Source organism: Leptonychotes weddellii, chromosome 11, assembly GCF_054177405.1.
Source record: "Leptonychotes weddellii isolate Sample4059 chromosome 11, ASM5417740v2, whole genome shotgun sequence".
Classification (NCBI taxonomy): Eukaryota; Metazoa; Chordata; class Mammalia; order Carnivora; family Phocidae; genus Leptonychotes; species Leptonychotes weddellii.
In genome coordinates, this window is record NC_138379.1 from 6,090,846 (window position 1) to 6,115,535 (window position 24,690).

At 61.7% G+C, this 24,690-nt stretch overlaps 3 protein-coding genes across 13 annotated transcripts; 1 reads left to right on the forward strand and 2 right to left on the reverse strand.

Annotated features, from left to right (window-relative positions):
- The first annotated feature begins 17 nt into the window (after positions 1-17).
- KCNK7 (potassium two pore domain channel subfamily K member 7) lies at positions 18-4,390 on the forward strand. Its single transcript, XM_006737139.3, is given in 5 exon segments — positions 18-1,640; positions 1,643-1,801; positions 3,251-3,415; positions 3,418-3,615; positions 3,890-4,390. Coding segments are annotated over 5 exon segments (885 nt in total). The 5' UTR covers positions 18-1,483; the 3' UTR covers positions 4,096-4,390.
- Positions 4,391-4,470: 80 nt separating this feature from the next.
- Positions 4,471-20,371, reverse strand: EHBP1L1 (EH domain binding protein 1 like 1). Of its 11 annotated transcripts, none has more exons than XM_081797772.1 (20): positions 19,988-20,371; positions 17,316-17,373; positions 17,000-17,095; positions 16,685-16,738; positions 16,416-16,594; positions 16,193-16,335; positions 15,685-15,720; positions 15,531-15,599; positions 15,276-15,438; positions 13,126-15,109; positions 12,509-12,666; positions 12,367-12,415; positions 11,256-11,936; positions 6,918-6,987; positions 6,741-6,814; positions 6,522-6,645; positions 6,149-6,248; positions 5,281-5,354; positions 5,069-5,183; positions 4,471-4,975 (listed from the first exon to the last, which is right to left on the reverse strand). In XM_081797772.1, the coding sequence occupies exons 1-20, from the start codon at positions 20,089-20,091 to the stop codon at positions 4,876-4,878; spliced, it is 4,431 nt and encodes a 1,476-aa protein (XP_081653898.1). In that variant the 5' UTR covers positions 20,092-20,371; the 3' UTR covers positions 4,471-4,875. The 11 variants fall into 11 exon arrangements, with proteins under 11 accessions (XP_081653898.1, XP_081653903.1, XP_081653902.1 ...); XM_081797777.1 differs by having other exon boundaries at positions 14,863-15,109; positions 19,988-20,370; XM_081797776.1 differs by having other exon boundaries at positions 14,365-15,109; positions 19,988-20,370.
- A 1,980-nt stretch (positions 20,372-22,351) lies between these two features.
- Positions 22,352-24,657, reverse strand: FAM89B (family with sequence similarity 89 member B). Its single transcript, XM_006737130.3, has 2 exons — positions 23,587-24,657; positions 22,352-23,177 (listed from the first exon to the last, which is right to left on the reverse strand). The coding sequence occupies exons 1-2, from the start codon at positions 23,884-23,886 to the stop codon at positions 22,899-22,901; spliced, it is 579 nt and encodes a 192-aa protein (XP_006737193.1). The 5' UTR covers positions 23,887-24,657; the 3' UTR covers positions 22,352-22,898.
- Positions 24,658-24,690: the final 33 nt, after the last annotated feature.

Below are 24,690 nucleotides of genomic sequence, written 5' to 3' on the forward strand. Positions count from 1 at the left end.
CGGTCCAGGCCCTCGATGTCCTCGGCACCCACCCTTTCCCCACCCTTGCCAGGCCTTTTCTGCCATTTCAAGGGACTTTTTGCCCTGATTCTTCCTGCTGCTGGGCAGTCCCCACTTAGTCTCAGGGCCCAGCTGCAACATCACCTCCTCTGGGACACCTTCCCTGGCCATGCGGCCCCCACCACAGGCAGCTCGCTGAGCTCGGGAGGCTAGAGTCCTCTGGGCAGCATCTTGGGGGTTTGTCCTGGGTTTGTCTCTAGTCCGTGGTCTGGCGCCAGGAGGAGTGACCCGCCCTGGCACAGGGCCCTGCCCACCTCTTAACTGCCACGGGGTTCTGTGGGCAGCCACCCCCACACCATGCCCCAGGGCAGGGCCCCTCCGCGGTTGCGGGGAGCAGTAGCCTAGGCTCCCCCACCCCTGCTCACTCCCCAGCAGCCAGGCCCACCTGGTCCCCAGTGTTAGGAGGGCCCAGCACAGAGAGTTCTCGGGGAGGACTCAGAACGGAGGTGTGAGAACACCATCTGCCCAGGGTCCGCTGGGCATCCTTGGCTCCTCTCCACTCACCACCCTCCCTGCCCCTAACTGACCCATCCCAAATCCTGTCACTCCTCTCCCCTCCTCCTTCCAGGAGGCCTGCAGTAGCCCCCCACAAGTCTCCTTGGACTACTCTTGTCCTCAGGGCCCGGTGTCTTTACCCCCATTGTCCCCCCACGGCCAGCCCCCCATTCCTCTCACACCCCGAGCTCTCTCACCCCTTGCCTGGCCTCTCCTGTTCCCCAGCTGTAATGTCACCCTTCACTCCTCCAGGAGCCTCCCGGAGAAACCCCCCCCCCAAAACTTCAGGACACATGTTACCATGTGAACTTGGCGTGTTTCCTTGCTAACGGGTATCTTTTTTTTTTTTAAAGATTTTATTTATTTATTTGAGAGAGAGAGAATGAGAGAGAGCGAGTACATGAGAGGGGGGAGGGTCAGAGGGAGAAGCAGATTCCCTGCCGAGCAGGGAGCCCGATGCAGGACTCGATCCCGGGACTCCAGGATCATGACCTGAGCCGAAGGCAGTCGCCTAACCAACTGAGCCACCCAGGCGCCCGCTAACGGGTATCTTATGGTGACACCAGGAGGGAAGGGACCTGTGTCCTCTTCTCTAGTGTCCTCAGGATCAAAGCACTTGCTGAGCGGGTGAATGGAGTGTGCGTGACCGAGCGCCTCCTTGAATAAGCCACCGCAGCGTGATTTTGAGCCAGTCGCTATCTCCTCGGGCCTCACCCTGCGGCACCCCACCCGCATCCCCCCAGCTGCAAGGAATTGGCCCCAGAAGCTGGGAGGAGGGACCCCAGGCCCCTCCAAGCTCATCCACACTCTGCCTCGATGCGTCCCAGCTGCCCACGCAGCACCTCCTCCCAGCCACACCCTGCCCAGCCCCTCCCCAGAGCAGTCGGCACTCGGCTCCCACAGCACCTCCAACCCCAGGCGGCTCGCCATGGGGGCTCTGAGGCCCTGCGCCCCGTTCCCACTACTGGTTGTGGCCCACCTGCTGGCCCTGGGGATGGGGGCTACTGTGCTTCAGGCCCTGGAGGGGCCTCCAGCACTCGAGCTCCAGGCCAAGCTCAGGGCCGAGCTGGCCACTTTCCAGGCGGAGTAGGGGCTTGCCTGCCCCCCGGGGCCCTGGAGGAGCAGCTGGGCACTGCCCTGGCAGCCCAGGTACACGGGGTCTCCAGCCTGGGCAATGGCTCAGAGGCCAGGAACTGGGATCTGCCCTCGGCCCTGCTCTTCACTGCCAGCATCCTCACCACCACGGGTAAGGCCGCCAGGCGGCCAGGCAGGAGGGGACTCCTAGGGGCCCTGGGGGTGTAGCCCTTCTCCCAGCCCCCACATGCCAGACAGAGCCCAGGCCTGATGAGGCCTGACGTCACAGCTGGGGCTTCCCACACCAACACCCCAACTGGTGCCTCAACTTCAGCTGCCAGGTGGGGTGTGTCCTCCTCAGCCACACCCCCTGACACCCCCTAAGACCCAGGAGAGATGCCCAGACCCCAGGGCCTGAGGCAAGGTCGGGGGACAGGTGTTGTGGGGTGAATTCTTGGATGGAGGAAAATGGAGTGAACCCAGGAGTACAGATTAAGACCACCAACTCAGGAGACAGTGTCCAGGGGGAGGAAGTCCTGATGAGATGCTAACCATGGCGAGAGGGCACGGAGATGAGGGATGAAGGAATTCCTGGCAGGGGGAAGAACATGTGCAAAGGCCCAGAGAAATAAAGGAATGGGACCCACAGCTCTGGAGGCTTTTCATCCTGCAAAGCGTCTAAATGTTTTTTGAATTAAAGTCTATATTGCCCACTTCTGTTGAACAATCAGGAAACCTATTTGCTTTGGGCTAGAATCTGGCAAGGGATTCTGTATTGTCTGGACTAGGCCTGTTCTTCGGGGCAGAGCACGTCCTCTCCAGGCCAGCCCAGTCCCCACCACTCCCTCTTGTCTCCCATCTGGCTTCTCTAGGCATTTGAGTATACAACCTCCGGACTAGCCAGTCCTGTTCTCCCAGCACACCCTGCTCTCCCACCTCTCCCTAAATTTTCCTGCCTGTCTCCGCCACCCCATGGCAGGGGCTGGGCAGACCCAGATGTCAGTGCAGGGCCTAGCACACGGGATGTCTCAGTACACCTTCGGGAAGTGAAAGAGCGGGTATCTTTCTTCCTAGAGGATTCGGAAGTATTGTATTGGTCAAGGGCAGAGCTGAAGAATCTGAGAAAACCAACCTTCCCCTGGGGCAGGACAGTAGTTCTCAGAACTATCCCAGCTACAAGAGGCCTAAGGTGACTGCCTCTTCTAATCCTTACATTTTCCAGAAAAGAGTGGCCAGAGAGGTTTGTTTGTTTGTTTATTTGAGACTGGGGGAAGTGGGGGGGGGGGGGGCGGTGCCCAGAGGGAGAGGGAGAGAGAATTTTAAGCAGGCTCCAGGCTCCGCACAGAGCCCCACGTGGGGCTCGATCTCATGACCCTGAGATCATGACCTGAGCTGAAATCAAGAGTCGGGACACGTAACCAACTGAGAAGAGTGACCAGAGAGGTTCGCCCGCCCAGCGAATGAGGAGCAAAGCCAGCCAGCCGGAGCCTGGGCCCGAACAGTTCCCACCATCTCGGCCACCAGAGGGCAGCCTTCTGCCAGAGGCCTTGTTGGGGGAAGGGGGGGCCCCACCTGGCATCCCACTCAAGTGTTCACTGCCCAGCGCCTCTCTCCTTTCCAGGTTACGGCTACATGGCCCCACTATCGGCATCCGGAAAGGCTTTCTGCGTGCTCTACGCAGCCCTGCGGCTGCCGGCCTCCCTCGCGCTCCTGGCCGCACGGCGCCGCCGCCTGCTGCCCCTGCTCAGCCGCCCAGGTGCCTGGGTCCCCAGCCAGTGGCGGCTGGATGGGGCCTGCTAGCGGCTGCGACCCTCGTACAGCTGCCCGCACTGGTGCTGCGGGGTCTGCGGGGTGACTGCAGCCTGCTGGAGGCCGTCTACTTCTGCTTCAACTCGCTCAGCACCCTGGGCCTGGGGCACCTGCTGCTGGGCGGCGGCCGTGGCCTGCACCCCGTGCTCTACCAGCTTGGCCAGCTGGCGCTTCTCGGTGAGTCCAGCTGCCACGGAGTGGGAGGGAGAGGAGACCGGGGAAGGGGGGCGGGGACCAGGACTCCCATCGACGGCTGGGGAGGCTGAGCACACAGGTGCAGGGCCACGGCCCTAGGGTGTGGTGTGCAGGTTGTGGTTGGAAGAACCCTGATGGCAGTGTTAAGAGGATTGAGTGGCACCCGGTGCCGGGGATGGCGGGTCACCTGCCTGGGAGGGGGGCAGGGAGCATCCCTGGCCCCCCAAGAGCTGCCCTAGCAATCTCTCCTCACCAGGTTACTTGCTCCTCGGGCTCCTGGCCACGCTGCTGGCTGTGGAGACCTTCTCAGAGCTGCCACAGGTCCGTGCCCTGGTGACATTCTTTGGGTCCAGTGGCCCGTTGACCGCTGAAGGCCAAGGTGGCATCCTGGGCCAGGATGAACTGGCTCTGAGCACCCTGCCACCCTCGGCTGCAGCCCCAGAACAGGCCCTGACTTGCTGACAGGGGCCAGGTGAGGGAGTTGAGCTCCTTTCAGGTGGACAAGACTGACGACGACGAGGAAGCCTCCAGAGAGGGGAGGGGAGGGGGTGACAGTAAGGACCTCAGGCTATAGTGTATTTTAAAAGAGGGGGAGCAATAACCCCGACTGTTTTCGTCTCTTCTTTCAACATGGGACCTCTAAAGCGATCAACGACCTAAACCCCATCATCCTTAAACCCCACCATCCTTTGAAGGTGAAGGCCGAGCAGGGCCCCCGCTGCCTCTGGGAACCTCAAAGCCCGCCCGGGCCCCACTTGGGCTCGCAGACAACCTTATCGGCCTCAGCCCCACCCCCTTCCGTCTATTGAAAACCCCAGTCCTGAGAACGGCCGGCGCTGCTGTAGCCTTGTCCAACTTTATTGCTCGCGAAGATCAGGAAAGGGGGGAGGGCGGGGGCGCAGCGGTTCAGCGGCCATCCCTGCTCTCCCAGGCGGCCGGCCCGGGCCCTGCCGTCGGGGAGGGGTTGTTCTGCGGGGCGCTCCTGGGACCCCCCCCCCCGGCCCCGCGAACACACGCCCACGCACTCACAAGGACAAATAAATACGGTCCGGACGGCACGGCCGTCCAGCCGCTCCCGTCGGTCGGGCCCCAGGGGCCGCCCTCCTCCGCCCGCTGCGGGGACGGCGGCGGCCCCCACAAGCGGCGCGCTGCGGCCGTGCGGCCCGGGTCCTCCGGAGCGCCAGCCCCGGGCGGCGACCCCGCGCGGCGGCGACAAAGCCTGCGCGGCGAGCGGGCGGGGCCTCAGCTCAGCGAACAGCGCTCGCGCCGGCTCAGCTGCCGGCTCAGCTTGCGGCGCCGCTGCTCCAGGCCGCGTTCCAGGCGCTCGTCCTCCTCCAGGGCGCTGCGAGGACACGGCTTCAAGTCAGAGTCGGGGCCCTGGCCTGGCCTGCCTCCCCCCCGCGCCCCGCCCCAGCATGGACCCTACTCCACTCACATCCGCTCCTTGTGGTCCAGATCCCGGACCAGCTCGTCGCGCTGGTTCACCAGCGACACCAGCTCCTCGAGCAGAAGCTGCTCTCGGTGCTGCTGCGCGGCGGTTTTCAGCCAGTCTGAGGGCGGAGGAGGCTGAGGGTCAGGAGGCGCCGGCCCCTGCTCTGTCCTGGCTCTCAGCCCCTCCCGCCCCATCTCCCAGGTCCCATCTCCCACCTTCGATAGCTAGCATGGCCCGTAGCTCCCGGCTCAGCAGCTCGAACCTCCGCTCCAGGTCCTGCTCCTCGATGCTGGGGTGGGGGAGGGGGTGGAGGTGGGTCAGGGACAGGGGAACGGGAGGGGGAGGGGTCCCAGGGCTCTGACCGCTCTCTGCACCCCCCCATCCCACCTCATTACCCGTTGGCAGGGAGGGCTGGGCTGAGGGCAGCGCTATACCCCTGTCCCTGCGCCAAATCATCTTCCTTCCAACTGTTCTCCAAATGCTGGATGTTTATATTGTCTCCTCCCATCCCCACTGCTTTTTTTTTTTTCCAGTTAAGAAACAACCTTGCAGGATTATTTGGATGAACATTATTCATAAACAGCAAGTATTAGACTAGAATTATTCTGAAAAATGATCCAAAATGCAAAAGGGAAGCAAAACTGCCTTCATCGTGCAGGACTAGAAAAACAATCACGGCCCAGAGTCGCGTTTGACCCCACTTGGGAAACCAGCTCAGATCTCCCTGGGCCTCGGTTTTCCTTATTGTAAATAAACAGGGTCAAACTGGGGCACTCAGCCCTGACCTGCCTGTACCACGTTTTTCTCTGGGACTTGGTTTTCTGATTCATAAAAATAGTACCAATTTAAAAGGTGTACAACTTATACAGGACTTTTGAGGGGGAAAAATAAGATGACTGAACAATTTTTCAAAAAGATCTTTGCAGAAAGAAGAAAGCGGTGTAACGGTAATCGGTAATCGAAGCAGCCAAGATTCCCTGTCCTGCGGGCCCTGGATTGGCTGGGGTTGGCGCCTGCACTGGGCGGGGCCTGCCGGCACTGGGCGGGGCCTGCCGGCACTGGGCGGGGGCGGCCTGCACTCACAGGAGCTGCAGCTGGTCCTGCCTTCGGATGAGAGCGTTCTTCTTGTTGACCAATGTGAACCATTCCTGGATCAGCACCTCCTCCTGCAGCTTGTCGGCACCTTGAACCAGGCCAGGACAGTCACCAGGCCTGCCCCCAAACCACGTGGCAGGAGTAGGGTGGCTGGGGAGTGGGGAAGGGGCTTGCTTCCTTGTGGCATCCCAGAAGCCAGAGCCGTGTGCCTGCAGCAAGCTGCTTCCCTTGCCCAGCTGCAAATGGGGACAGTGACCCCAGCCTTGCCTCCTCCCACCTCCTCCCCAGATCACGAAGGGCTGCAGGGCTAGGCAGATCTGGTAGCATGTGTTGGGGAGTGGACTCCAGATGCCTGCCCCACCTGACTCCATAAGGCTCCTCAGCTGTGTCTCCACCTCGGCTGCCCGCCCATCTATCTGTCTCTGCTCCTGTTCCAGGGCCTGCAGCTCTGCACACACATACTGACTTGTGTCCTGGAATCTTTGCTGCAAAAAACGGGGGCAAAGGAGAGGGTGGGCTCAGCCCAGGCTCTGCCTAGGAAGTGCCACCCACCAGCTCCACCCACCGCAGACCTCCTTACCAGCCCAGCCTCTTCCCCTGGACTTGGGGGTGGCTCCTCTGATGGGGGACTCCCACCTGCAGACAGAGACCAAGCTAAACCACCTCCAACTGACACCAGCCCCCCAGGGGTTCCCCAGCTCAGGATCTGTGAACAGCCTGAGCTGAGCTGGGTCGCTAGTCCTGCAAAACTACTCACCAGGGGGCTGCTGTGGGGCTGTGGTTGTGGGTGGACCAAGGGCAGGGCCGGGGTCAGGGCTCAGGCCTTCCTGTGGAGAAAGAGGCCAGTGAGGTCTTGTAGGGGTTTCCCAACAGCCCTGCCCTGGGGCCAGCCAGAGCCTCTTGCACACATAGGGCAGGACGGGCCCTCAACCTCAGGCCCTGCCACCCAGCTGCTTCTCCAGTCCGGCTACACAGAATTCCACCCCCACCCCCTCTAGGGAAAGTGCCTCCTCAAGCAAAGGTCACGGCCTTCACCCTCCCTGGCCCTGTGGTCCTGGGCCAGTCCACTCCCACGCTTGGAGCCTCACAGTCCTCGTTCCCTGGGCTGGGCTGATGACCCTGGCTTCAGGGGCTTTTGTGAGAGTCAGGGCTGAAAGGCTGAGAAGGGCCTGGCAGGGGCCTCTCCTTCCCCCCCCGCCCCCTCCTCCATGGAGCTCCCTCAGGCCACCTCTGACTCCCATCACCTAGTGCTTGCGTCTCCATCATGGCCAGGGGCCACACAGTGACACCGTGACACCGAGCTGACCTGATGCACCTCATCTCCAGACCTAGGCCATCATGAGCTGGCACCTCCATATCGTGGCCAAAAGGGGGCACCCTCCCACCTTATCAGTGCCCATGCCTGGAGCCTGCTGTGCTCTCCACAGAACACTCAGAAAAGGTCAGGTTGGCTGGACCTACCCATTTTAGCCTGGAAAGGCAGGGCTGCTCCTTAATGTGCCCCTCCCCTGGCCACCTGCTGGGAGAGGCAGCTCTGGGGGCTCAGATCCGCAGACAGCCCAGCCCCTTTGTTGGGGCTCCTGCTCTGGCCAACCCTTCTGGGTCACAGGGTGGGGAGAAGGGGTTGAACCACCCCACTGTCCACTCCACCCTGCATGTCTCTGAGAGGCATCGCTGGACATACCCCACTCAGGTGCCATCCTCTGTGGCCCGGGTCGATGGCAGCCTCCTCACCGGCCACTACCCACGCCCTGCCTGCTGACTCTACCCTCAAGTCACAACTGAGGGGTCTTCCTAAAACCTTCACCTGCTGGTGTCACTCTCCCCCGGCCCCTGTCAGCCCCCAGCCTTGTTGTCAAGGCCTGGTGGCAGCTCCAACCTCAACTCCTGCTACCCCAAACCGCCCAGGACACCACCCCCCAGCCATAGGCACGGACTTTTCGCTTCCCCAAATAGCTTCCTCAGCCTGGGCTGGCCTCTATCTGGGGCTGCCTACCATCAGCAACCTTCAGGACCCAGCTCAGCTCCACCTCCTCGAGGCCCCTTCGGGCTCCCACACGGCTTTCTGTCCCCCTTCCTGACCGTCACACCTCCTGAAGCCTCACTGATCCCCAGGCTGGACAGCGCTCCCGCCATGGCTTGCCAGGCCTTCCCCATCACAGTGCCCACCCCCTCATGGCTGCTGGTTACCCATGTCTCCCCTGCCCAGAGGTAGCCCCTGCAGACAGAGTGGGGCCCAGAGGAGGCACTCAGGGCCCACCTACGAAAGGTCACTGACTAAATATTTATGCGTTGGATGCTGCGCATGCATTGACTCCTTTAGTTCCCCCAACAACCTTGTGAGTCAAGGGTGATTACCACCCCATTTCACAGATGAGGAAACTGGAAGTCAGAGATGAGGCTCATACAGAGCCGGGCTTAGGACCCAGGGCTATCCAATCCGAAGATTTGTTCCCAAGCTTGGCCACCGATTTGCTCTTTGCCTCTGGGCCAGTCATACCCTCTGGGCCTCTGGTTGTGTCTTTGTATGTGGGAGAAAGTCCAGCCCTGTGTAACCTGGGGGTTGCAGAGCTCCAGAAAGGCATCTGGGGGAGAAAACAGTTCCCCTTTTTTGACAGCACCCTGAAGTGGTGTCTCAAGGCCACTCTGTGAGGAACTTTCATGCATTTGTTTCTCATCCTCAGGGAAAGAGCACAGAGAGGTTAAATGGCTTCCCTGGGGTCACACAGCCAGTCAATACTGCAGGGCCTAGTAGAAAGTGCCATTTAAGAATTCTGGATTCACGGGGCGCCTGGGTGGCTCAGTCGTTAAGCGTCTGCCTTCAGCTCAGGTCATGATCCCGGGGTCCTGGGATCGAGCCCCGCATCGGGCTCCCTGCTCCGCAGGAAGCCTGCTTCTCCCTCTTCCATTCCCCCTGCTTGTATTCCCTCTCTCGCTGTCAAATAAATAAATAAAATCTTTAAAAAAAAAAAAAGAATTCTGGATTCACAGGTGAACCTCAACTTCCTCTGCCTCTTTCTTCATCTCCCTGAGCCTCAATGTTCCCACTTGCAAAATGGGGTAATCGTTCCTCCCTGGAAGGGGCATTGTGCAGAGTCAGGAGCTGATGAGGGGTCATGGGGGCAGGCCAGGCACAGAGAAGTGGGCACACCACCCACAGAGCAGGCAGAGGTAGGAGAGTGAAGGAGAAACCCCAACCTCAGCAACAACTGAGCTTACTCATACCAGCCCTGATGGGAATTCCAATACTTCCTCAAGTCTGACCCCAATTCCCCTTTCTACACCCTCATGTATGGCCCCTTCGCCAGGAAGTCTTACTGGGCAGAGGCACCCTGCTCTCCTCATTCTGCTGCTTCAGCCCCACCCCAGCTTCAAGGTGCCTCACTTCATCCCATCCAGGACTTTGGGAGCTCCCAAGGGCAGGGACCGGCCTGACCTTCTCCCACCTCATGCATGGGGCATGGAGGATGGGAATGGCCAATAAGGAGGAGTCCTGGGGCGCCTGGGTGGCTCAGTCGGTCGAGCATCTGACTCTTGGTTTCCGCTCAGGTCATGATCTCAGGGTCGTGGGATCGAGCCCTGCATCGGGCTTGGCGCTCAGCACAGAGTCTGCGTGAGATTCTCTCTCTCTCCCTTTGCCCCCCCCACCCCACTTCTCTCACTCTCTCTCTAATAAATAAATAAATCTTTAGGGGGGAAAAAAGGAGGACTCCCTTCCAGGCCTATGGGTCAAATATCTCCTGTGGGACAAGGGCTGGAGAGGGGCCTGGCTTGGAAGGACCAGATGCTGGGACTCGGGCAGAGAAAGGTATAGGATGGAGCCTCCCCTTTAAGATTTAAAGAGCCACTGACACACATCAAGGAGGCTGTGGCCAGAGACCAACAGACCGGCCATGGTGGCTGTGTCTGACCCCTGCCAAACGTCTCCCATGGGTGCCTCCGGTGCTCTCCCTGTCTCTCATACACAATGCCGTGCCTCTGACTCTGTATTCAAGGCTCCTGCTCTGCAAGCCAGCCTCATCACCACCTGTGGGCCTTCTGGGAGATGAGTGGCAGGCAGATCCCTAAATGAAACCTGAGCTTTCCTGCGAACACACTTTTTCTGCAGCAGGTCCCCCCACTTGAGAACCACCCCCTCTCAGTTTTCATCTGGGAAAGCTTGCCCACCTTGGCAGCCCCGCTCACATGGCTGCTTCTTCCAGAAAGACTGTCCCTGTTTGTGCCCTCCTTTCTTTAGAACTCAGGGGTCATCTCCGGGCAGCTGAAGGCTTGGGTGGCCTGACAGAGCTGTCCCTGCTGTCGCAGGCAGGACGGGTGCAGTGGGCAGAAGGAACCCCAGCTAGGAAAGCCACTTCAGCGGCTCTGAGTCCTTGAGCAGATCCCTGCCTTCTTCGGGACCATCTCCCCTTCAGTGCAGTGACCATGTGACACCCTGAGAGCCCCTAACCTGAGACCTGCAGGGGCTGGGGTGGGGGACATCGGCACCCGGCAGGGTCTACGGTCTCCATCCTCCCGTTATCAGAGAAAAATGGGTCTCCAGGACCTGGAGTTAAAGATTCAAGTCAGAGATACTTGGGGTTGGGAGGCCCTGGATGGTCCCATCGAGCACAGAAGCTCTGTCCCCGCTTACAGGGCAATGGTGGCCCCTGGGTCCACCCCTGAAGGGAAAGAAACGCCCCAACCCACTTTACAGTCCATAAAGAGCAGTGCGCTGAGTGCTGAAAACATGGAGCCTTCTAGGAACTTCCTACTCCAGCCCATGATTCTACTACTTGGGTGTCAAGCATTAAAAACCATTAGCATATATCCCAAGGCTGGCAACAGAGGTGGAGACCCTGCCCCGGCCGCCGCTCCGAGCCTGGGGGGCCTCAGCTTCCACGAGTCCCCAGAGCAGGAGCTCCCTACCTCGCCAGCGGGCTCTTCCGCGGCACCGCGGTCCCTCCGCTGAGAAGGCGCCTCGCCGGGTCCAGCTGAGTCCCGCTGCCCTGAAGCGGCCGCCCTGGGCCAGCTCTGCCCTTGCCCCCCCCCCCCACTCCCGGGCCCGTGCTTCTCTGCCCCGCTGCCCCGGATCCCCGCGCCAGAGGAGGGCACTCACTGCAGCCGCGGCTCCGGAAGCTCTGGCCGCTCCTGCCGCTCCGGCCGCTCCCGAGTCCGCGTCGTCCACCGAGAAGGAGTTGCTGTTCCGCAGCCGCGAGCGCCTCTTCTTTAGCAGGTCGGCGTCGCGCACGTGGGAGAAGGAGCCGTGCGCGCGGGGCGGGGGCACCGGCCCGGCCTCCCCGTTGACCGACGGCCGCCGCAGCCTCACGCCGCCCCCCGCGCCCGGCGCCCCAGCCCCGTTCACCAGCCCTTCGGCCGGGGGCACGGACGCCCGGGCTCCGGGGCCGTCGGCAGGGGCCTCCGCCGCGCGCGCCTCCGGGGCGGCCTCGGCACCGTGGTCCTTGGAGGCCGCCTCGGGCGCCGCCCCGTCCGCGCGGTTCTCGGGCTCCTTGGGCCCCTTGGGCTCCTCCGGCGCCTCGGCCCGGTGCTCGCGCAGCCGCTGCGCCAGGCCCCCGGCGTCCAGGCCGTCGGGCGCGCTCGGCCGGGCGCTGGCCACACAGTACGTGCCAGCGCCGCCGCCGCCCTCCAGCTGCACCAGCTGCAACTCCTGCCCCGTGCAGAAGGCGCGGATCTGGCACAGGTACGTCATGACGATGAGCTTGTCGGGCACCGACAACAGCACCATGTCCGCCGGCTCCAGCAGCCGCGACACGCCCAGGGCCGCGAAGCCATCGAAGGCCTAGGAACGGTGGCCTGGGGATCAGCGGCGGCGGCGGGCGTTACCCAGCGACGCTGCGGCCCCTCCCTGGGCCGCCCGAGGAGTCCCGGCGAGCCGCACGCCGGGGTTGGCCTAGCAACGCCTTCCCCCTTCTATTGGGGGAGATCTAGCAGCAGGGCCCGCCCCCGCGTCACCCAGCAACTGCACACCAAAGAGTGGTTTCGGAAAAACCATCTGGTGGAAATATGCTTTAAAATAAAACTAAGCTAAACTACGGGAAACGAACAATTTAAAGCCCAAGAGAGTAAAAAATGGCAGAACTTCCAAAGTCCAGGGCTGGGGCCCTGCAGCCCATAGATTCCTCTCCTAAAGACGGACCGGCCCTAAATCTTGGTCCTACCGCCCGGCTCTAGAACCTTTCCCTCCAGGCATTGCTCCGTCCCCATCTCACCTGCTTGTTGTTCTGTTTGATGTTGAGTGGATCCAGGGAGGCATAGTCACTGCCGAGCGAGAGAGGGGATTGGTCAAGGCTGGCCTCACACTGCCCTCCCCGGAGGCTCCCTCATTCATCCCCCCCACCCCTGACAGCTCACATCTTGTCTGGGTAGAATCGGTGCAGGATGGCACAGAAGGCCAAGCCGTTGCGCCACGATGTAGTGAAGTTGGTGACTCGGACGCCACGGTAGCCAGCGGTGACTTCCTGGCACCACTCCAGCAGGGATTGACTGGAGCTGACGGGGGCAGGTGGTGCCTAGGGACACGAGGATGGGCTCAGGGAATGTGAACATAGGACAGTACCCTCTGCCCCTCGGGCAGAAAATAGCCCCAGCTCTAGGTTTGCAGGGGTCACCAGACACCATTGGCCAGAGCCTTGGGACCAGGCAAAAGGGTTTCCTGCCCTGTGGTTATCTACCAAGGTCACCTAAAAGGTCAGTGGCCCCCAGGCAAGATCAGAGGTCACCAGCAGCCACACCTCAAGGTCAGCCCAGAAAATCAGCTTAGGGGTGTCCGGCTCCATGCAGCCCAGGGAAGACAAGATGGGGGAGCCAGGGCATCCTGAGAGAGGAGAGGGTGAGGGGGGCTCCTTGAAGCTGAGCCCCTGTCCCACCACACCCCAGTCGACCAGGTGGGTCCATGCAGAGCCGCCGTTAGCTCAGCCCCAGGTTAGTGGGAAGCAGCAGACTGGGCCCTCGGCGGCCCCCATCCCTACCTGGCTGCCTGGCAGCCTCCCGTCCTCTTCAGGCTCCTCTGGGGAAGAGGCCCCCGAGGGCTTGAGCACCCCGGCCCCTGCCCGGCTGGCTACCTGTGCCTCAGTCAGGCTGGCCTCTGGGAGGTTTCCCTCAGCTTCTTTTCCCTTCTCAGTCCCTGAGACCCCAGCTTCTGCTTCCTGGGCCTCCAAAACACTGGATTTGTTCTCTGGAGGCCCTAAACCCTCCATCTCTGCTTCTGGGGCCCCCCAAGCCCCAGTCTTGGCCTCTGAAACCCCCAAAACCCCAGCTTCCTCCTCCTGGACCCTCAAAACTGTAGTCTCTGCCTCTGCCTCTACTCCCTGGGGCCCTAAAACTCCATGCTTAGTGACGGAGTCCTGTAAAAGCTCGTATTTGAGGGTCCCCCCGAGCCCAGTCTCTGCCTCCTGGACACCCAAAGTCTTAGCCTTCACCTTCTCAGCCTCTAACACTGTAGTTTCTGTCTGTTCAGTCCCCAGGCCTTCAGCCTCTGCCATTCCAACCTCTGGCCCTAAAACCGCCACCTCTGTCTCCTGGGCTCCTGCTATGTCATTCTCTATCCTTGGGACCCCTGAACCCCCAGCTGCTAGCTCCTGGGTCCCCAGTATCTCAGCTGCTGCTGTCTCAGTCTTGAATCCTGGGACCCCTGAACTGCCTACCTCTGTTTCCTGGGTCCCTGCTATCTCAGATTTTATCTCTGAACCCCCCACTTTTGTCTCTTGGGTCCCCAATATCTCAGCCTCTGCCCTCCCAGCCTCTATCTCTGGCATCCTGGAACCTCCCATCTCTGTCTCCTGGGCCCCCCATATTTCAGATTCTGCTGTCTCAGGCTCTATCCTCAGTATCCCTGAACCACCAGCTATCTCCTGGGTCCCCAATATCTCAGTCTCTGTCATCCTAGTCTTTGTCCCCAGAAATCCTGAATCCCCAGCCTCTGTTTTCTGGGTCCCCAGTTCCTCAGACTCTGCCATTCCAGCAGCCTCTGAGTCCAGGACCCCTGATCCCATGGTCTCTGTCTCCTGGGCCCCCAATACCTCAGCTTCTGTTGTCCCTGTCTTTATCTCTGGGAACCCTGATCCCCCCATTTCTGTCTCCTGAATCCCCAGTACCTCTGACTCTGTTCCCAGGACCCTCAAATCCCCAGCCTCTGCCTCCCAGAACCCCAGATCCCTAGACATTACACCCTGGTCAGCTGCTGGTGGGGCCCCCTGGTGCCTGCTCACCTGGGGCCTGACGCTTGCTGTTCCAACAGAGGGACCCCGCTCCGGGCCTGTCCCCCCAACACCAGGGGCTCTGCCTCTCAGCGCTGCACCCTCTCTCTCCTGGCCTGCGGCAGCCCTGGCCCCCTTAAGGTCACCAAGATGCCTGGTGTGCCCTGCAGGCTCTGCTGGGGGTGTGCTCAGGATCGCGGGAGGCTCATCCCTGGTCCTGACCCCTGTCCTCCCCTGAGAGCCCCTTGGAGGAGCCTCGGGAGTCTCCTTGAATCTTGCCTCAGTCATCACCCCTATAGCCTCTGGTCCCTTAGTGTCCACATGTCCCACCTTTGACCTCTGCTCAGCATCCACTTGACTCACTTCTGAACTCTCTTCAGCCTTCCCTGCTCTGATGTCTGACCTCTTAGTGTTCACCTCTCTGACTCCTGACTCATGCTCAGTGTCCACCCCTCTAGCCCCTGGCCTGTCCCCAGGGCTCCCCTCCTCCACCTTGGGTTTCTGCCCTACCAAAGAGTCTCTGGAGTCTCCATCCTCAGTGCCTCGGCCCAGCCTGGCTCCCTGAGCCTCTGTCCCTTCCTGAGGGCTTTCCTGGGCCTCGGTCTCCCCAGAAGAACCCACTCCTGCTAGGGGAGCCCCTGAGGCTTTGGGAGCCTCATCTTCCCCTTGGGCGCCTGGGGGCCAAGGGGCATCAGAGCCTTTCCGGAGCCGAGGCGCTGGGGTGGGGGCCACATCCTGGCCTGGCTGCCTTGAGGACCTGAGGAGAGAGCAGGAGAAAGCATTGGGGAACCCTGTGGCTCCCCACTGTCAGCCCCATCCCCACCCTTCAGATTGCTAGGGCACTGGAAAGGCAGGTTGGCAGGGGAATGCAGCTTTCTAACAGTGGGGCAGGGGATGGAGGTGGGGCTCATTCCAAAGCTCACCTCTTCTCTGGTGGGATTCCCGGGGGCCTGGGGGACTTGAGCCCCACCTGGCCCCCTGCTACAGTAGCTGGTTCTGACCCCTGGCCCCGGGAGGCCCTGGCTGGGGGCGCAGGGGCACTCACAGGGGCTGGGCTGGTATCCTCCGCACTAGAAGGGCTGGCAGCTGGGGAGGAAGGAAGGGTGGGGCACTGAGGCCTGGGCCCTGAAACTGGATGTCCGTTCCCTCCCCAGCCCCAAACCCAGCCTGGGCCTCACCTGCCTGCCGGGGTTGTACCCGGCCCTCCTCCTCCTCCTCACGAAGTGTCTTCAGCTCCCGAGATGGGTCTGGGGTGGGCATGGGGGGCAGGTCAGCCCAGGGGAGGGCCCTGCAGGTCTGACCCCTTCCCCCCAACCAGAGTCTTAGGCCTACCTGGGAAACGCCCCAGCCTCAGGGCACCGCCCCGGCCTGCGAGAAGAGACAGGCCCTCCGATACAGAGAAAGAGAGAGAGAGAACCACAAGGACAGACAGAAACAAAGCCTTAACAAGCCAAAGGGAGGGATGAGGAAGCTAGTGGCTGAGCACCAGGGTGGGTGGTGAGGACTGGTGAGACTGGACTGCATCTCCCCGCTGTGCTTTTGGCCCAGCCAGCTCAGGGCAGGTACCGACCTGGGCAGGCACCCACTTGAGGCTGAGGAGAGGGCCTGAGGGACTCAGCTAAGGACCCAGGCCACCATGGGACCAGGAGCCAAGTTTGGACAGTCAGAGCTGCTGGGCAGGTTGGAACTGCCTGGGCCGGAGCGAGCCCCCAAACTGGGCATGCGCACGCAGGCCTACCCACTCCCCCCTCCTCCCTGCAGGGCGAGTGGCTCCCGCCCAGCCTATCCCCCACCCTCCCTAGGTCTTGGTGATCTCATCCCTGGCAGGCTGTGAGCCCACCTGGCTGGGGGACACGAGCCCGTGCCTCCGGGGTCCCCGGGCCATTAGCCTCCTCCTCGTCACTCTCAGCAAAGTCGTCCAGGTTGCCCACATCACTCGGCTTCACGCTCATGAGGCTCGCGAGACTCTGCATGTCATCGTCCCTGGGGAGGTCAGAGGTCAGGGGTGAGGGCTGGGGTCAGGGGTTGCAGACCAAGGCCAAGGAAGGAGGGTGGGCACTCACGTGGCGCGGCCCTCCCGCAGCAGAACCCCGGAGAGCGTGAGGCTCAGCTCGGCTTGCACCACCTTCACCGACTTGGGCTTCAGCCGCAGCCGCAGGGCAACTGGGGCCGGCACGGGCCCCGCGTGGTGGGCCAGGTCCACCTCGGCGGTGGCCAGCACCTTCCGCTGCCCCTTGGACTCCTGTGGGCCAGGGAGAGGGGCCGGGGGCAGGGGCATCAGTGCTGCCCCAGAGTCCCCAGGAGCCCAGCCCCAGCCTGCCAGGCCACTCACATTCTCAATAACAAATGTCCATTCTTTGGCCTCGTACTGGTCCACGTGAGGGTCCTGGGAAAAGGACACTGGTGAGTACTGGGGCTCTGGGGTGAGGGCCGTGCTGTCTCTCCTACTGCACGTGGAAGGTATGTATGCATGCTGCCCCCTCCAAGGAGACCTCCTGGCCTACCCCCACCCCCGTCTTGGTTCTTGGTCTCACCCCTCTGTTCTCTCCTATTTGGATGGGCAACCCACTGGGGATCCCCCATGGCTGCCTGGGCTGTCATTGCCCCCCCCCCCATTCCCACCTATGCAGAAGGGCTAGGGACTCACCCTGTAGAGGGTCACAGAGATGTCCACGTTCTCCGGCACCATCCACACCACGGTGCCCCGGTAAGGGTTCTGGATGCCTGGCTGCCAGCTGTGGGCCTGCAGTGAGCGGTCTGAGGCCTCCCCTGACTCACAACTCTCCCCTCGCCCCCTGCCCTTGGCTCTACACTCAACCTCATCTTTCTCTCCCTTCTGTGGATTCCGATCCAAACCTGAACCTGACTCCACTCCCCCATCAGTCCTCACTCACCCACTTTCCCTGCACCCTCTGCTGGCTTCACCCCCAACCTGGACCCCCCCAGTTGACAACCTCCCCCACCTTGGAGCAGATGCGTCGGTTCCGCCGGGTCCATACCACCACCAGCTTATCCGGTTGCCTGGGGGTGGGGAGAGGGGGGTCTACTCAGTCAGGCCCACCCACCCAGCCTCTCCATCTCCTCCAGGGTCTTCCTTCTGCCCACATCCCCCTCCCCCAGGAGAGGGCCTGGACAGCTCCTTATCTGGAGCCACCCAGAGCAGGGTGAGGCTGCTCAGGCAGGGTGGGGCCCCGGGCAGAAGGGCAAAGGCCCCATGTGGGGCAGGGATTATGAAGACAGACAGTGAGACAGACAGAGGCGTACAGACAGACAGGCACACACAGAGACAGAAAGATACACATAAACCCAGCAAGGACCCTGCAAGAGACACACAGACTCAGAGACACCGAGAGAGACAGACTCGAAGTAAAACAAAGCCGTTCACTCACAAATATTTGGGGAGTGCGTACTGTAAACCCAGACCAGTTTAGAAGGCAGAGCAGAGCAAAGGAGAAGCGAGACCCTTCAGGGGCTGAGGACAACAGAGGCTGGGGAAGAGTGCCAGTCAAGAAGAAAAATAAATTAACAAGCTGACTTCAGGGAGATGGGAGAGAGCCACTGGGGTCTCCTTGAGGTTGGGGTGTCTGAGTAGAGGCTGTGCGAGGGTCTGGAGAAGGAGGGCTCAAGGAAGAAGGAATGGCAAGTGCAAAGAGGTTGGGGGGAGGCTCGGGGTCAGAGTAAGGGGCAGAGGGCGGGAGGTGGTCAGAGAGGCAGAAGGTCAGCTTGTCATTAGACACCCACCCAGGGCCCAGGGGCCCTGAGAATCAGCCATGCTCCCCACCTCTCAAACCCCGAGCCCTGGACTCTAGCTTTGCAAGGCCCCTGACTCCCACAGGGGGCATCAAGGAAGACTCCAGGCTGAACTGCGTACGCCAGGGCAGACTCAGAGGAGAGGCAGACTTGTGAAGAGACAGATAACACAAGAGCGAAGAGTTGCCTGGGCAGGGCCCAGCCCCACAGAACTGACACGTGGCTGGGCCTGGGAGGGAGAAGGCCCTCTTGGATTAGAGGGTCCAACTGCTGCCCAGGAGGGTAGGGATGGTTGAGGGGACCATGAGGCCAAGGACAGTACAAGAGGCTTTCTTGCCTGTACCTAGCCCCATGCCAGGACACTTAGGTCCACCCACCTCACTGCCCCCCTGCAGGCTGAGCCAGGATAAATGGCTCTCCAGGAAACCCCTGAGGAGGCTGAGGCCCAGAGAGGTTGGGAGCCAGGCAAGGTCACAAAGGTCAGCCCAGAGCCGTCCGGCCTGCAGCCAAGCTCCCCTTCCCAACCCCAGACTGCCTGTGATGGCTGAGCCAGGGTAGCCATGGGGCCTTCCCAGAAAGGGGAAGCAGACAAGGGGTGCCTAGAGAGGGCGGGGCCTGGCTAGGCAGCCTGACTCAGGCTGGGCACTCCCTCCTGGGGAGCCAAGACCTGGGCAGGGGCAGCTTCCTAGCCTGGGCTCCCGGCTAAGAAGCCCAGGAGGCCCTGCCCACCCCTGTGACTCAGAAGCACTGACACTGCCCGCACCCCAGGCCTGCTCTCTGGGACCGTGCCCAGCGTCCCCCTGGCCTCACCCAGGATGCTGGGGCAGAAGGCCGAAGCCAGAGGCCAGAGTTCAAGTCCTAGCCCTGTGCTGTGTTACCTTAGCCAGCCCCTGGTCTTCCCTGGGCCTCACCAGATGCAGTGAACGGCCCTCTGGCTGGCGCAGTCAAAACGGGGGATATGGCTGCTGCCCAGGGGACCCTAGCCTCCTGCTCACTCCCCTCCCTTTGGACCCCATGATCCCTTCCTGCCCCCGCAGCTCTTCCTCTTGGGAGCCTAAATTTAGCCCCGCCTGGAGGGTGAGGCCCCCACAGCTGTGCCCTAATCCAGCCAAGGGAAGCTGACACCAGCGAACACGTATATTTAGGGTGTGACGCAGGGGTCCCGGCAGCTGCGGGTGGGAGCATGTGAACAAGATGCCCCCGGGGCCCTGAGGCAGTCGGGGCCAGGTCCTGCACTCTCACTCACGTATCTCCCCCGACCGGGCCACCTCGCCCTCCCCAAGCCCTCTCCTCCCAGACTCACAGCCTTCTAGGCCCTCAGGCCCCTTTAAGCCCAATCCCTGCCTCCCTCCTCATCCCTCCCGGTGCTCAGTTTCCCCTTTTAAGGACATTGTGGAGACATCCAGCCTCCCAGCACCCACTGTGGCTGAAGTGTGTGTGTGGGTTCCTCTGGCCCAACAAGTGGGCAGGGGAGGAGGGGGCAACATCCTTGTTCTGAGCGGTCCATGGGGGTTTCTGCCACAACCAGGCCACCCGCAGACCTCAGAATTTGCTCCCTTTTCTGATGTTACCCTGAACCATCCCTCTGGTCACAAAAACAGGAGGCCTCCCTTCCCCCAGGGCTGAGCCCCATGAGGAAGGTGTGAGCACGGACAGATGCTCAGGCCTGCAAGTTCTGACCTCCACTCCCCAAAAGCGACCCACACCCCCAACTCCAGGGGTCCCACAAGCTGCAAAGGCATTTTTCAGTCTCTGTGTCTGGGACACCAGGGCCCAAGGTGGGGGCAAGGGGCCACCGGGCTGGGGGCAGGGCTCTCTCGGGCTCCAGCGGCCTCATGGGGTCCCGGCGAGTCTGCGGAGGCCCCCGGGCCTCCCTGCCACTCACCATTTCTTGGTGCACTCCACCACCAGCTCGTGGTAACAGGCCACAAACTGGAACTTGGCGGCCCGCTTGCCCACGCGCTGCAGGCGCTTCCACACCGAGGTCATGGCCCCCGCCGCCCCCGCCGCCGGCTTTTCAGACTTGGGATTCCCGCTGGCCCGCGACCGCTGGCCGGGCCTGGGTCCCCATGGCCTCCCGGGCTGCTCTCCGCGCTGCCCGCCCCGTCCGTCGGAGATGTCCGAGGCTCGGACCCGGGGCCGATCACCCCGCTGCCCCCGCTGGGGCCCGCCGGGTGGTCCCGCTGAGTCCGCCGGGTCGTCCGGGGCGCGTCGGGTCGCGGGAGCGCTGAGCCGCGAGCGCGCCGTTTCCTGGAGCCGCACCCCCGTCGGAAGGCGGGCGGGGCTCCGGCGGGGGGCGGAGGCCGGGGCCGGGGCGGGAGCGGGGGGCGGGGCGGCCCGGCTTCCGGGGCCTCGCACCGCCACCGCGGTGGGGGGGGTGGCTGGGGGGGGAGCGTACCAAGGGGAAGGCCTGGACCGCAGCGCCTGCTCGTAGCGCGCGGAGGCGGTGTGGACGCGCGGGCGGGGGAGAGAACTACCAGCAACTTGGTGCGGCCCCGGCGAGCACTGCCCGGGCCGCCACCCTTCCTGCCCGCAGCCGTGGGAAGTACGTACTGATGGCCCCATTTCACAGATGAGGGAAACAGAGCCCCAGAAAGAACAGACTTGCTCAGGGCCACACTGCGAATCTGGGCCAGAGCCAACTGCCAACACTGGGGTGGCAGACTCCTGCTGTCACCCAGGTCTCAACCTAAGTAGGACGGAGCAGTTAGGGGTCAACCTGGGTGGCCCTACCTGTGGGCAGCACCGCACCTGACTCCTTAGCTGTCAAGTGGGAAGATAGTCCCAACATCCCACAAGCAGCTGATTTCCAACAAGTGTGTGACCTTGGGCAAAGTAGCCTCAGTTTCTACCTCTGTTAAATAGGAATAATTATAGTTCTGACTCTTACACAGTCACTAAGAGTATGAAATCTTGGGAAGCATTCAGTACGGAGACTGGCTGATTTCCTGAGGTCTCATTGAACGGAATCCGTTATCGCAGGCTGGAAAGTGTGCGTGTGTGCGCGCGCGTGCGCGCCCACGCTCATCACAGACGTGTTTACTCTCCCTCCCCTAAGAAGCCTGCCCCAGGCGTTAGCCGCCTTGTTCACACCTAGATTAGAGCCCTTATCGCCTACTCGCGGGCCCGGCATGGTAATGAGCACCTGCAGGTATCAGACCCAGTTAGAGAACTGCCCCGGGGCAGCACATCAGCTTCTTTCCCTCCCTGCCAGCACTCAGCAAGATTTGTGAATGGACTGCAACCTGGTGCTTAATAGATTCTCGGTTTGAACAGGGTATCTGATCTGCCAAGAGTGCCCGCTGTTGTCTCCAGAGGCAAGTGACTGTGCACAGGGCGTGGGGGTGAGCAGCCTGTACGCCTAAGTGTGTAACTTCGAGGTCCTCTCCTCTTTGTCTCAGGGAGTTGTGGGGGTTTTATGTGTGTGCCTGGAGGTCCGAACACCCAGCATCCCCAAATGTGCAGGCTTCTTCCGGCGAGCCTGACACGCGGGTTTGGCTCCCAGGCCCAGCGGTGTGGTCCTCGGTTTCCCTGTAAGAGAAAGCCCCTTACATACAGGCCTAAAGGCTCCAAGTGCTGTGGGGGAGCCAGGCGGCCTGTATGAGAGTAAGTGCAAAATGGGAGTGCCTGGCACCCAATCATTCCTCACCGAAGCTGGATCTCATGCCCTGGAGCGCAGGGCCCTGCCCCTTTCCCCCCGCCCTCTCGCCCAGGGCTTATGTGGCCTCTAGGGAGGTGTGGGCCAACGGAACTTCACCCCCTTCTGCCTCTGCAGCTGTTTCCTCCCACCCAAAGAGCACTCACTAGCTCCCGGGCCCTTCCTGGAGGCGCCTTCCCCTCTCCCGCCGAGGGGCCCCTAGGCCCGCTGGCTCAGGCCCACCCATTTCCTGTGCCGCCCCAACTCCGCCCCCACTTGGGGTGGAAAGTTTTTCTCAAGATAGGCGGCTCCTTCTCCTTCCTTCCCGGAGGACCAAAGCGAGTTGGGGATGGGGGGGGCGGGGAGGGTTGGGCTCCCAGATCTCCGGCCAGAGGGGAAGTTACTCGCCCGCCGTCGCAGACCGCGGGACTAGCTCGGCCAGCTCCGCATGTTCCCCAGCCCGGTCGGTGGAGGGAGGATTCGCACTCCGTCGCCGGCAAGCCTTTCTTCCACTCCGGGGTCTTGGGCGCCACCTGCCGGCGGAGCGCGGGACCGCACTTTCCAGAAACACCACTATCTCCCCGCCCCAGAGCCAGGCATTCAAAACACAAGAACGCAGAGAGAGTATTTATTTACCTATGTGCCCAAGAGTCTGGCCCCTAAACATAAATATCCAGCACGGAGCCTTGGCCCTCCCGGCCGTGGGCGGGTGCAAGAATGGGGATGCCCTGGTCTAGAGCAGTGGAACCCAGAGAGCAGAGGTGGGATGCCCCTGAGCCAGCAGCTGCCAATAGCAGCAAAAGGTGAAAAGGAGATGGGAACCAGGCACTCATCCCAATCCCAGAGACGTCGAGGGGAGTGCCAGATGCTTTGGGCCCCACCACCAGACTGAAGGTTGGCCAAGCTGGGGTGCACACATGTGGGAGTAGAGGAGGTCTAGTGCCAGGGGCAAAGGCTGTAGCCCAGATGTCTGCCCCAGTGCTAGCTAACCAGCCAGGAGAGAGGGGGTTGGCAACTTTGCCTCTGAGGGGCCCAAGGCTTGCCTTCTTGTGAAGTGAGGTGGGACAGGGGGAAGCAGGCACTATAAGTCTGAGTACCTAGTAAGGGGTGAGTTTCTGAGCCTTTTGCATGGGTGCATGTTCCCCCCACCCCCAGCTCTTCAGAGGCTGATGTGAAAGGCGTCCTGCAGCCACTGGTCCCGGGCATTGTGTGTCTGGGGCACAGTGAGGGGTGGCGGGTCCGGGGGCAGGCTGGCATCAGGAGGCTCATCGTCATCAGACAGGCCAGCATCAGGTGGATAAGAGCTGTCTGAGTGCAGGGAGGATGACAGGTCCTGGCACAGGCTCAAGTCTTGGCACAGGTGCTTATAGTCTTGGATTGACTCGTACAGGCCCCACAGCTGGCACAGCAGGGACATGTCCAGCTGCCGCAGCCCCACCTGCAAAAGACTGAGGGTGGGCTGGGGTTGGGGTCCAGGCCACCCTCAGCCCTAGCCAATCTTCCTGCACCTTTCTAAGCACAAAGTTTTGTGGACAGCAGATGCCACCTGCAAGCTGTGACTCTTTAGGCAAGTCACTGACCCTCACCTGTAAAATGGGGATAACATTTACCTAGGAGGATGGAATGAAATAACACGAAAAGAGCATTGAAAATACATGGTAACTATTGCCATAAACGGTAATTATAATCATTGTTACTCTATCCCCTCTGACCCAACCGGCTTCTGCAGTTCTTCTGAGACTCAAGCCATGAGTTCCCGATTCTGTGCCTCTGGCTGTGCTCCGCCCCGGAACCCTCACGCTCGGCGGCAGCCCCCCGCCCAGCTGGCCCCGGGCCCAGCCACTCACCATCTCCTTGCGCAGGGCTGCTAGTGCTGAGTCGAGATTGACAGGGCGACGCGGGCCGAGGGGACCGGCGGCGGGTCCCGCGTTGGTGGCGCCCGCAGCGTAGCGGGGCCCATCTGGGATGCGGGCCGCGCGGCTCAACTCGTCGTGGATGCGGCTGCGCTGGCTGTAAACGCGCTCCAGCTCCCGCCACGAACCCCCGCTTGCGTTGAGGAGACCGCTGAGGCCGCGCGGTAACGGAGGGAGCCCGGCTAGGGCGCAGCCAGCGCCGCCCGGCGCCTCGGCCGAGGGCAGCCCATTCATGGCCCGGCCGGCGCGGACGGCGATGCTGCCTCCTTCCCTTCAACGCTCCGCCCGGGCCGCAGCCCGCAGGCCCCGCACCGCGCGGCCCCGCCGGCCGAGCCCAGCTGCCGCCCGCAGGCCGCGCTTTGTTCCTTCCCCGACTCCTCCGACTCCGCCCCTGCCCCACCCCCTTCGCATGGGCGGGGCCTCTCTTAAAAGGGCTACGGTGGTGGGGCCACATCGTGAAAAGCAGAGAAAAGGAATGGGGCATCCACAGGAAGGGAGCCAGGAAAGGGGGCGGGCGAAGAGACCAAAAGCGGCGAACGCGGTTCCTTTAAGGTTCTTTTTTGCTCCCCCCCACAACAATGTGTTTAATTAATCTGCTCAATTTTAACTCCCGAAGGAAAGGATCTAAACCCGAGGGTGGGGGATCGGGAGACTTGGATAAGTCCATACTTGGTCCCTAACGGGCAACCTGACGCCCAGTGTCTCAGTGTCTGAGTACCTGGGCTGGGCATGAGGTGGGTCAGGATGATGGTTAACAGAATGCTCAGGGGAAGGAGAAAGTAACCAAAGGGGACTAGAACCCAAAATCACACTCAAGGGTGGGAACTGAGCACTGGATGGCTGAGGAGGCTGCAGGGATGCCGCAGAGGTCCACCCCTCTTGTTCCTGCTTTTGAGGGAGGCTACGACCTCCTCCTCAGAAAAAAAGTGTCTCATAGTCCTCTCCCTCCTTCCTCATTCGGAGTGGGGGAAACCAAGCACAAACAAGCCCAACTAATCTCTCAGGGCATCAAGGAGAGCAGACTGGTAGGGTAAGAGG